The sequence below is a fragment of the Poromitra crassiceps genome (assembly GCF_964638095.1).
Source record: "Poromitra crassiceps genome assembly, chromosome: 13".
Taxonomy (NCBI): domain Eukaryota; kingdom Metazoa; phylum Chordata; class Actinopteri; order Beryciformes; family Melamphaidae; genus Poromitra; species Poromitra crassiceps.
The window spans coordinates 12,843,876-12,856,329 of NC_139644.1; the positions used below are offsets into that span (position 1 = coordinate 12,843,876).

Sequence of the window (12,454 nt, forward strand, 5' to 3'; positions counted from 1 at the left end):
ACTTAACGGTTAAGTGGGTTAAGTCTTCTTAACCCATTAAGACCTAAGGTGCCCTCTAGAAAAGCATTTTAAAACCTAAAGCGCGTTTCATAAACCACTTTTAACAAAACGTGTTTGTGACAAAGTCTCAAATGACGTAAATAATGCAGAGAGAAAGCGATTTCGCAGATGCAAGGCCAGAGCTTGTGTGTGTGTGACGTGTTAGTGTGTGTGTGTGTGTGTGTGTGTGTGAGACGTGTTAGTGTGTGTGTGTCTGTGTCTGTGTGTGTGTGTGTGTGTGTGTGTGTGAGACGTGTGTGTGTGTGTGTGTGTGTGTCTGTGTCTGTGTCTGTGTCTGTGTGTGGGTGACGTGTTAAGTGTGTGTGCAGGCACTCATGTGTAAGTCATTCATGCATAATCTAATTGAATTCATTTTTGTGTGTGAAGCCAGCACTGACCTCTGCTCAGTGAGCTAATGTGTGTGGTTGGATCCCCCTCTCCTCTCCTCCTCTCCTCTCCTCTCCTCTCCTCTCCCCTCCTCTCCTCTCCCCTCCTCTCCTCCTCTCCTCTCCTCTCTCCCTCCCCTCCCCTCCTCTCCCCTCCCCTCCTCTCCCCTCCCCTCCTCTCCTCTCTCCCCTCCTCTCCTCTCCTCTCCTGTCCTCTCCCCTCCTCCTCTCTCCTCCTCTCCTCCCCTCTCCTCTCCCCTCCTCTCCTCCCCTCCCCTACCCTCCTCTCCCCTCCTCTCCTCCCCTCCCCTCTCCTCCTCTCCTCTCCTCTCCCCTCCCCTCCTCTCCTCTCCCCTCCCCTCCTCTCCTCTCCTCCCAGGTGACCGCGGTGCGTCAGCAGCACGAGGAGAAGATCAAAGGCTTGATGCCAGCAGAACTCCGACAGGAGCTGGAGGACACCATCACCTCCCTCAAAGCTCAGGTGAGCGCCGCATGGGCCACGTACCCAACAGATGCTGGCAGGACTAGTATAACATACCACTTATAATCTTTTAATACACTACTTTGATCAAGTTAATGTGAACTACATGAGCAAACCCACCAAGTGTCATTTATTGTGTGTGCAAACTTACTTGGCCAATAAAAACTGATTCCATAAAAGTCTGGAATAAAGAGCGTCCTTCAGCCCGATGGCCCGGGTTCAAGCCCCACATGACAGACACAAAAAGAGGGTTTCTCTTTTGGGGGATCAGTTAAGGTCTGGGATGATTGTATTGGACAGGAGGAAAGATTATATAGTCGGCGACCACTTGGAAATTTGTCCATTGCAATTTTGGCATTCTGAATCTTCAAAGTCTTTTAAAGCCGATATCGTCTCCTCCTCCTCTCGTCTCTCTGCCTTCATCAGCTACACATTGATCCAAACCGTCAGAACTTGGACCCATGCGCTCTGTATGAACATGCGTGTCACAGTTGTTTGTTGGATTTGTTTGGACTAGACCACTAGAGGGGTTGGGGGGTGGTGATGGGGTAGCACTCAATCATAGACATGGCTTTCATTTTGGACCGCGCCACTCCTCTTTGAAGCCCCCTCCTCCCCCCCATTCTCTCTCTCTCTCTCTCTCCATCTCCATCAGATCACACAGTCACCCCCTCCCCAACCACATGAATCCAGCCATGGTACTTCAGAACCTTGTCTCTTATTAGGTTCACAGTGGGCCCATTCCGACACCGAATTGTGGAAATGGGCTTTCAGTTCCCCAGCATTTACAACGTAAACAATAGAGGCTTCTCCATAACGAAGAGAGGGGGGAGGGCCCCCCTGCAACACACGTTTTTTTACAGAGGGGGGCGCTCTTCACAAACCCCTCCCCCCCACACACACACACACACACACACACCGCCCGCTTCGAATAGCTGTACCGAGATCCCTTTTCAGTGCGCAGACCACAGCCCTGTGATCGGATATGTTTATACGATGTAATTCGTGACCAGAACGCTCTCCCTTCTCATCGGCGATGTCTCGGGTTTTTGCACATTACAGTGCATTATTTTTACACAGAGAGGGGAGAAGGAGAAAAAAAAAGGTGGGGAGAAGTTTTTTCGTCTCTCCGGAGGCATCCGACCACATTTCGGCGGAGTTTTGCATATAGTGCGCCTGCTGCGAAGCGCCAAATGAAACGCTAGAAGTTTCCTGAGGTTTCCCCCCGCAGAAAGGAATGTACGCCTGGGCTCCAGTAACGCTAGGCCCAGAACAATGCAAATTCTTTTGGAGCCGTGATGATTCTGCCAGGCTGGAGATGGCGTGTAAATGTAGCTGTGGGGTTTATTTTCACTCCAGCCAGTGACACTTCATAAATAAACGGATACCTTGTAGCCAAACAAAAGAGTGGTCTAAGTGTGGTGGTCCTCTTGCAAAGTGCCCTAACCCCTCTGGCTCATAATCTCCCCTCTGTCCCCATGTGCCCTAATCTCCTGACCCCCACAACCCCTGCTGTCCTGACCCCACCGGACTCAACAACCGAGCCTTTCTTCCACATCCCCCTACTCGGCTAACCCCCTTCCACCCAAAAACCTCCACTGCCCCCTAAGCCCTCATACCACCTCCACCTCCTGGTTCTGGAGCACTGATCTGGTCCCCCCCAACTTCAACACTTCCAGAAACACAAGTGATCAGAATGAGTCAAACCTTGGAAGATTTTACCGCTCTAAATGTTTTTGCAATGTCTGTCTGTGCTGCAGGTGAACTTCCTGCAGAAGAGAGCCTCTTTGCTACAGGAGGACCTGGATGCCTGTCGCAGCCAGAGGTTAGTATGGTTGTGTGTATATTATGTGTGCATATATACCGTATGTACCCCGCTATGTATTTGCACTGCATTTGCATGTGTGTCCAATCGTGCATGTCTGAAAAATGGCGTGCTTCAAAGAGTGAGTGCATGTCTGTGTTGTCTGTATGAAGGTCATCTATGAAGACCTAAAAGGCGTGGAGTACTTGTAGCATCGTGCACAGTAATGTAGCAGATTAGATGAAGATCCATTTTAAATGCCCTCATTTGCCTATAAGGGTTCCCATCGCCCGAGCCTTTCATCTGCCTCCCATCCATCAGCCATGGATTTCTTTATGGAAAGCATCTATACATGTGCAGCGATAAGACGCCTAGTCAAATGATGCTGCCCGCGCACATCTTGGCAACCATCTCTCATTGGCTGTCGGTCACATACATCGTATTCACTCTACTCACCTTATGTAGAAGAGACCGTCTGGCTTGAGGGACCACCAGGAAGTGTCAACACAATCGGAAGTTCTGATTCTGTTTACAGTACACCTCCTCCTGTGATTCATAAACCTAGTCCGACTCCTATGCGAGTCCAACTAGGTTTGACCAGGTGAGTCAGACTAAGTTTGAGCAGGTAAAGCAGCCAGCGTTTTGAACAGGAAGTCATGACACAATGAATGGGTCAAGTGGGCGGGGCTACATAAGGTGAATATACACTCCACCTCCCAATTTAAAGGATAAGTTCACCCAAAAATGGAAATTCAGTCATAATCTACTCACCCGCATGTCAGTGGAAGGTTGGGTGAATATGTTTCCAGGGTTGCCATTCAATTCAGTTGTTTAGGAGAATGCTGTAACTCTGTTTCCCTGGAAAACTCCACAAACATGTTGTGGACTAAAAAAACACCTGACCTTAAACCAGCATGGGGGTGAGTAGATGACGATTGGAATTTCATTTTTGGTTGAACTTATTCTTTTAAAGTGACTGAGATGTTGTGATTCTATTGGAGATGACATAAAGAACAGAGAGTATTATGAATTTGTGTTTATGTTTGCATTCTTTAGAATCAATGCACAGGCATTATTTTGGGTCTAGCATTGTTTTCACACCTGGATGCCCCAACTCCATCTGTGCAGGTGACCATGGGAGGACTACAGCAGGACCCTACGCTGGGAGATGAAGGATAAGGCGTCCAATCAGATGTGAGCGTTGTTGACTGTTACCGGGTATTTTACACACCTGATTGGATCGATCATTTTTTTGTTTCATGTTGTCTCTCATGCTTTTATCATTGTGAACACTATTTATTCATATTCAGATTTTAGTTTGCGTTGTCCTGTCGGAAAATGTATAAAAGGTCTTATGTTCTAAAACTGTGGTTTTGTTTCAGTTGTTCCATTTGACTCGCACGAGTCATTTGAAATCCAAGTCCACCTCAAAGTGCAGCATTTTTTTTTTTTTAATAAAAGTCTTTTTGCATCGTTTGTCTTTGTCATGCTTGTTTGTTTTTTTTTTGTCTTTCTGTGGGCATGTTTTTCATCTTCTTCAAATACCGGCTAATTAATCCATCAATTATAGGAAGTCATGCTGTTGCCCTTGTTTTCACATGACCACTACATGCATGTTAGGCAAGATTAGCTCTGTAACTTTACACCAAAGTCAGAGACCTTGAATCCACATCTCTCCCATCGCTATTTAGCATCGCCTTTCCCTTCAAGCCCCTATTTGAACTGTAAAGAGTAGTTGGGGGTTTGTGGTGCTTTCAGATAAAGAGCTCTGGGAGCCGCTCGTTTGAACCCCGGGCCAAACGCTACAGTCCTCGGGCCCAGTGTTTCTGCCTCTGCCACCACTTTGTGTTTTACCAATGGCTCCACTCAAACCCCGAGCCGGACGACCCAGACATCCGAGTCCACCGAACGGCCGCCATGTCTCCTCCGATATGTCTCCGGAGGTCGGAGGTTTTATGACGACGATAATAATAACATAACATTTGGTGGACTAGAGAGATGGGCTTCATAATGACTCCCCCCCACTCCGTTGGTATTCTGTGTCTCTCTGCTAGGTGAGGAATGCATTGGCTCGAATACTGATTGTTTCAAGGGAATCCTATTTTTCCTGGAAAACAGTTTGGAGGTGTTATTATGTTCAGAAAAAGGCAGATTTGATTTCAAAGGGGCCCTCTCGCGCTTATTTGCATTGGAATTGCTTTTCCTTTTTACGCATGCAGTTCGCACACGTTCCGCGCGCTCCCATTGTCCGTGACCCGTTCTGCTGTCTCCAAACGAAACCCGACACCGCGCGCTGTATTTATTTGATGTGCTGATTCTGCTGGCCGGGCAGAGAGAGAGAGAGAGAGAGAGAGCGAGGAAAGGAGAGAGGACTGTCAAGACTGACATCTGAGAAACAGGAATTTAGTCTTTCAGCACAAAGGCTTTGTAGATTCTGTTGTTTCTGCAGGGAGTGCACAGAGGACTATTGCAACATGGCATCCTAGGTGTGTGTGTGTGTATGCGTTTGTACAGTCACATACTTGTAAGGGAGTGTGTGAGACACTGTGTGTGTGCACGTGCTGTACAGTATGTGTGCTTATTCTCGTGTGTGTCAGCAGGGTTTACTGTCCATGGAGCCGCTGAGCTGAAGGTCAATGCGTGCTGTCCTTATCTAGAGCAGAGGTTCTCAACGTGGGGTCTGTGTAGACCACCAGGTGTCCTTTAGGGGTTCCAGGGTTCGCCAGTAAAAAGGGGAATAATTTATTTTCACTATGATTCCATCCATAAGTAACACCATGACAGAATGTAATAAAACATGTAAAATGTTGTATGCGATGGGGGACCGGACCCTGTGACAAAATCGTATCAGGTGGGGGGTCCATGGTCTAATTTGTGTCAGTTTGAGAACCACTCATCTAGAGCAGTGGTTCTCAATGTGCGGTCTGGGGACCACCCAGGGTCCTTGAGGGGGTTCCAGGGGGTCGTCGACAAATTGATGAAGTAATAAACTTCACCATTATTTAATTTACAAGAAGTTAATGAAGTCAACCGGGGATAGGTGAAATGTTAAAGGTCCCAATTCGTGCAGCTGTAACCTCTTAAAAACGTGTGTCTCTGGTCCATAAAACATGATTCTGGATTAATCTGTCGAAAATATAGCAACCCCGTTTGTTGTGACGGAGTTCTCACTTCCTCATCTCGTTCGCTTCCCAAGAATGGCCTGTTTCTATAATATATTCAGAACTAACAGTTCCCATTGGCCGCTGAGGGAGAGCCCGCCCCAGGCTCCCAGCGGCCAATCAGATTAGCGTCTGTGGACCAGCACGCTAGGTTGCGAGTTATCGTTAACTTAACGGTTACTACGCTAAAGAGGACATCTCAAAATGCCTAGACTTACCGAATGCACCTCTGCTGTTGCTGGATCATGTACAGTTGGCGTCGCTCCAGCTAGAAGTGTTAATTTTGTGGCTATAAACAAAATGGTGCAGGTAGCTTGTGTGAGAGAGACCCGCGCAGTATGCGTGAGGAAGCTCGTGACGTCCCAAATCCCCGTCTGGGCAAACGAAGCGTTTGGGGGTGTGGCTTGGAGGAGACTGCAGGGGGAAGCTGGATAGGGACAAATCCAACTCTGGCAGTTCAGAGCTTGTGACCACTCATTACAGGGAGGGATGACAGCAGTATATATGCATTTACAAGTAAAAACAGCTTTTGCACGGAATGGGACCTTTAATTAACCCCTCATGAGGATTAAGAGAGTGTAGAAGGATTACTGTTTTGATTCACCGGTATCTCTCTACAGATATTGAATTCTGGACAAAATCATCTCTTAACAAAAATATTATCAGATTTGGGTCCAAGAGACCGGTTCTAATGTGGACTAAATTAGGGGTCCTCAATATGAAAAGGGTTGAGAATCACTGAGTTTAAGCAAGCCTGTGTTTCATTCATTAACATCGACAGGCTCCTCCAGCCATAACCTCTCTGCATTATTACTCTAAAAAAAGTACTTTTACTGTCTAATTGATTGTGTCGACCGCCATCATTGTGTGTGTGTGTAAAGACTGAATGTCATTTCCAAAGAGCCAACATGGCCCCATTAGGGATCAAAGGCCTGGCTTCCTCTCCGTTATCTCATCACATCAGACAGACAGGCTGTCCTGTAACAGACAGGCTGTCCTGTAACAGACAGGCTGTCCTGTAACAGCACGTTATCTCCACATCAGACAGACAGGCTGTCCTGTAACAGCACGTTATCTCCACATCAGACAGACAGGCTGCCCTGTAACAGACAGGCTGTCCTGTAACAGACAGGCTGTCCTGTAACAGCATGTTATCTCCACATCAGACAGACAGGCTGTCCTGTAACAGCACATTATCTCTACATCAGACAGGCTGTCCTGTAACAGCACATTATCTCTACATCAGACAGGCTGTCCTGTAACAGCACATTATCTCTACATCAGACAGGCTGTCCTGTAACAGCACATTATCTCTACATCAGACAGGCTGTCCTGTAACAGCATGTTATCTCCACATCAGACAGACAGGCTGTCCTGTAACAGACAGGCTGTCCTGTAACAGCACGTTATCTCCACATCAGACAGACAGGCTGTCCTGTAACAGCACGTTATCTCCACATCAGACAGACAGGCTGTCCTGTAACAGCAGTGACGGGCAAACAGGGAAGTCCCAGGGCTTCCACTGCTCCCATGCCTGCCTGCACTGACCGGCAGGTAGCCCAGGTGAAGCTCACCTAGCACGACTGGTTCTAATGTGTAACGCAGGTTCTTGCGTTGGGTGATTTTCACATATTTGCCTAAAATAAATAAGAAATAATAAGTAAAAACATTACTGATGGAGACCAGCGGTTCTCAAGTGGGGTCTGGGCCACCAAGGGTCCTTGAGGCGGTTCCAGGCTTCCAGCGCGTCCCCAAAATTGTTTTGTTACACTTTCTCGTTACTTCATTTACAAGAAGTTAATGCAGTTAGAGAATGTAGAAAAATGACTTTTTGGTCATAGTTTCACTGTTATCTCTACCTACAATACAGATAGTCCTGGATTTCTGGCCAAAATAATATCTGACAATAAAAAATATTCTCAGATTTCGGTCAGTGAGGCAAAATGTCATCAAATGGACAAACATCTAATGTGGACTAAATTAGGGGCTCGATATGATAAAGGTTGAGAATCACTAGACCAGCTGGTTTAGATATGATATGACTGATAAACTGGTTCAGATATGACTGATAAACTAGTTTAGATACTGTATGTCGACGACTGATAAACTGGTTCAGATATGACTGATAAACTGGTTTAGATACTGTATGACGACTGATAAACTGGTTCAGATATGACTGATAAACTGGTTTAGATACTGTATGACGACTGATAAACTGGTTCAGATATGACTGATAAACTGGTTTAGATATGATGAACTGGTTTAGATACTGTATGACGACTGATAAACTGGTTCAGATATGACTGATAAACTGGTTTAGATATGATAAACTGGTTTAGATAGGATGATAAACTGGTTTAGATACTGTATGACGACTGATAAACTGGTTTAGATATGAAGACTGATAAACTGGTAAAAGCAAAGGATTGTCATTATGCAGATGTAAATGTTCTGTCAGTCAACGTAAATTCACAGAAGAACCGCAAACCTGTTTTTTTTTTTTGCTTGTGTTTGAATTATGTAGGATATGTGAGGTTATCTGGGACATGAAGCCAAACAACCAGCAGCGTTTTGGAATGTGGAGCTGTGTTTTTTTCCTCCTTTCTTTCTTTAATGTGGATCAGGGTGATGTAAGGTCACCCAGTGTCAAGTCACCGGAGCTTTTTATAGCGCTGTATTCTGAGTCAGACCCTCGGAGCCCCGTGATTGGCTGCTGTACGCTGCCTGCATAAAATAAACCTGTTTATCGCCAACGCTTCTCGCACACAACACCTTCAACATATCTCACTTATTTATTCTCTCTCATGTTTTCTCCCTCCTCTGCCTTGTACCTTCTCTCTTTGTTCATACAGTTTTTATTTATGGCCATGAATTTTCTTTCTTTCCTTCTTTGTCTTTTTTCTCCGGCCTGCACTCCATGGTTCTCAAACCTTTTCACATCAAGGACCCTCATTTGATACGATTTTGTCCCAGGGTCCCCCAATTGCTTGTAGATGTTTTATCACAGAAGATGTATGAACCCCCATGACCAAAACAGTCATATACATTCTGTCGTCGTGTTACTTACGGATAATAAATGATTCCCCTTTTTGCTGGAGATCCCGTGGAACTCAACCCTCAGTGACCCCTTGGGGGTCCCCGGACCCCACTCTGAGACCCCCTACTGTAACGGCTATGGCAGTGCTTCCAAAAGTGGGGGCCCCGCGGGCCCACCCACCACGCACCACTGGGTGGGTCGTGAGATGATTTCCAGAATGTGTGAAATTGGCCTCAATAATGTGTGAAATACAATTTAAACACTATTACATTTGAACCATAATTGTTACATTTTGTTTGTTTTCTTTGCGAAATTCTCAGCATGTGGTGGTGGTGGGCACAAACGCTTGTATGTAAATATCAATAGCTTCAACCACCTCCGTGGATAGTGGGGGTCGCCAGGCTCTGGCACTGTTCATTCGGGGGTCGGGGCGCTGAAAAGTTGGGGAACCCTTGGGACATGGAGCTGTGATTTGGAGAACAAGTGGGTTAGCGGCTGTGCAGCGCGAGTGAAGCGGGACGGGTGCGTTGTGTTTATTTGTGTGACTCTGGCATGGATGTTCTGTCCGGGCTGATGTGGGCTCTGTGTGGGTTGAGCAGAGGGACAGGAGAGTCCATGCGGGACCTCCATCCAGTCAAGACAGAGTGTGGGAGGTTTGTCTGTGTGTCTCGCTTTGCCCTCTGTGTCTGGGTATCTACTCTATCTCTCTCACTTTCTTTTTATCTTCCCGACTCTCTCCCTCTTACACACACATACCTGTACACACACACACCACCCAGGAGGGTTATTGTGTAAGTAGACTATATCTGAATGTGATAAAACATTGATGGAAACTCAAAATATTCTTGTCAGGGGAGACGGTGTTTGAGCTGTCAGAGATAGTTGATAAGAGGGAGAGATGTGCAGCCTCTCTCTCACTCTGCTGTCATCACTATATGGGCTGATCCAGTTCAGAGCAGGTCTCTGTCACCACGGCGCTCACCCTGTTGATACTTCACACCCTCCTAGTGCGGGCCGGGGGGCCGGGGGGGGGGGGGGGGGGCAGGAAGCATGGAGGTGAGCGAATATCTGACATCTTTAGAATAGACGAGCTAGTTAATCACCTCACTAGTCTGTGGAAACCCTTTGCTAACAAGCCAGCGAAGAGGACAGAGTCACGTTTTGGGAGGTTAAATAGTTGCCGATTTTCAACCAGCTTTGTATCATTACAAAATCAGTAGTATTTATGCAAAATTAACAATGTTTAACCTCCCTCCATCTTGCCTAGCCCTGGTAAATCAGCCGGTCACATGAACTCACATTTCATTTCGTTCTACCAGACCGTCTGGCCTGAAGCTTTCACAACAAAAGTGCAGTGGGCGGAAGTTGGGCGGGTGTACTTGCCTTGACAGACAACTCCTTCAGCCAATCAGCGTTGGATCCAGTCAAACCCAAATCCACTCGGGAGAACGGCAAAAACACATTTTCCGCCGAGAAACTCCGCTGTTGCGTACTCCTGTACTCGTTTTTTTTCTTTTTTTTTAAATTGTTGTTATTGAGTCGATTTCTGCAATAACCGCACTTTATGGCTGTTTGAACTCGACGAACGTTGACATTACTCCTGGAGACAGGCAAGCAGGTGGCCATTATTGTTTTGCTAGTGGCGTTCCTAATTGGCCAACTTGCGCTGTCAATCACAGGGCACTGAGCGCAGTCGCTGATTGGCTCGTCCCCTTTGCAGTTTCTGCCAAAGCCCTCCCAGGGCTTGAGGCCAGGCTGTCCCGCAGAACCAAATTAAATGTGAGGTCACGTGACCCGGCTGGCTTACCAGGCTACTACATCTCGCTTGGACCGAGAGCTCCCCGTTCATTCACAGAACTTCCTGGACCAAATGATGTCATAACGATGTCATTTGGAGCCGTTTTTTTGCCATGGTGTCACTATTACTACAGTATCACTGTCATTATTGCTCTCCTCTACCTTCCTGGACCAAATGACATCATTACATCATCTGGACCAGGAAGTTCCGCAAATGAACGGGGAGCTCTCGGTCCAGGCAACATGGAGGGAAGTTAAACATTGTTCATTTGCATAAATTCTACAGATTTTGTAAGATACAAAGTGGCCCTTTAGGTAAGGAGATGGGGTTCCGAGTGAGGGTTTAGAGGCGGGAGCGAGGGAGTGCAGGGTTCCGGGCGAGACGGATTGGGGTGTGGCCGTGCCGTCCCGTCAGGCATGGCGGCGGCCGGGCCTGTGAAGTGGCTGCGTGGTGCCTCAGCAAGCGGCGCAGGAAATGAAAGTCATTACTGTCAGAGTGGAGTGAGCTTCATGGCCCAAACGGGATTAGACAGACAGTGCATCATCCCACATTGTCTCTATACATCCAGACTTAAAAGTCAAGCGCAGAATGGGATTAAAAGGAGGGAAAAAAGACCAATAAATAACCTTCAACAACCCCCCTCCTCCCTCCTGCTTTCTGCATCTCTCTTCTCTTTCTTCTCTGCCTTCCCACCTCTTCCTATACGTCTCTCTTTTCTATCTCTCTCATCTGTCTCGCTCCATACTCCTCTCTCTCTGATACATCGTCCTCTCATTTCTTTCTCTTTTTTCATCATTTTCTCCCCAATTGTACTTGGCCAATTCCCCCTGCTGTCCCGGTCGTTGCTCCACCCCCTCTGCTGATCTGGGGAGAGTTGTAGACTAGCACATGCTTCCTCCAATACATGTGCAGTCGCCAGCCGCTTCTTTTCACATGACAGCGAGGAGTTTCACCGGCAGGACGTAGTGTGTGCGACGATCACTCTATTCCCCCAGTTCCCCTCCCCCCCACCCGAACAGGTGCCCTGACTTACCAGAGGAGGCACTAGAGCAGCGACCAGGACACATACCCTTAATCTGGCTTCCCACCCGCAGACAGGGGCCCATTGTATGGACGCCCGACCAAGCTGGAGGCCACACTGGGACTCGAACCTGCGACCCTTGTGTTGGTAGGGAGGGAATCAACCGCCGCACTACCCGGACTCCCCTTCCCACTTTACATATTATGCTGTTGTGCGAAACCCATCCTTCTGTGGCCGGTCGGCGCTTGAAATCCAACCTTGTTTTCTTCAAGCTGAACCCTCTTAAAAACAACCCCCTCCTCCTCTTCCGCTCAAACACTCCTCTACTCATCTGCCTCTTTTCTCCTCCTCCTCCTCCTCCTCTTCTCTCCTCCTCCTCCTCCTCTTCTCTCCTCCTCCTCCCCTCTGTCAAAACAGCCCCATAACAAGCCTGTGAATTGTTGCCCGTCCTTAACTTTTAAGGGTATTATGCACCATGTCCAACTTCAAAGGCCGCCTTAACTCCACACTTTAATTGTATCTTCTTCTCCAGCCTCTCTGCGTGCCGTCTGATTCTGCTGACACCTCTCTGCGTGCCGTCTGATTCTGCTGACAACAGCACTTCTCCCTCCCTATCCGTTCTCCTCCTCCCCTCTTCACCTGTCGCTCTCTGTCCCCCCCCCCTCCTCCACTTGTGTTGTCCACTGACCCCCCTAAACTCCTCTCTGTCCCCCCCTCCTCCTCCACT

General features: G+C 47.6%; 1 protein-coding gene across 1 annotated transcript in view; it reads left to right on the forward strand.

Annotated features, from left to right (window-relative positions):
- cep112 (centrosomal protein 112) overlaps positions 1–4,086 on the forward strand; it is a gene marked incomplete at its 5' end in the record, with an annotated part of 169,800 nt that extends 165,714 nt beyond the window's left edge. Inside the window, 3 exons of the mRNA XM_083648557.1 lie at positions 805–906; positions 2,667–2,731; positions 3,839–4,086. Of these exons, the coding sequence (XP_083504683.1) occupies positions 805–906; positions 2,667–2,731; positions 3,839–3,842 (171 nt within the window). The 3' untranslated portion in view covers positions 3,843–4,086. The remainder of the gene's footprint in view (positions 1–804; positions 907–2,666; positions 2,732–3,838) is intronic.
- Between the last annotated feature and the right edge of the window lie 8,368 nt (positions 4,087–12,454).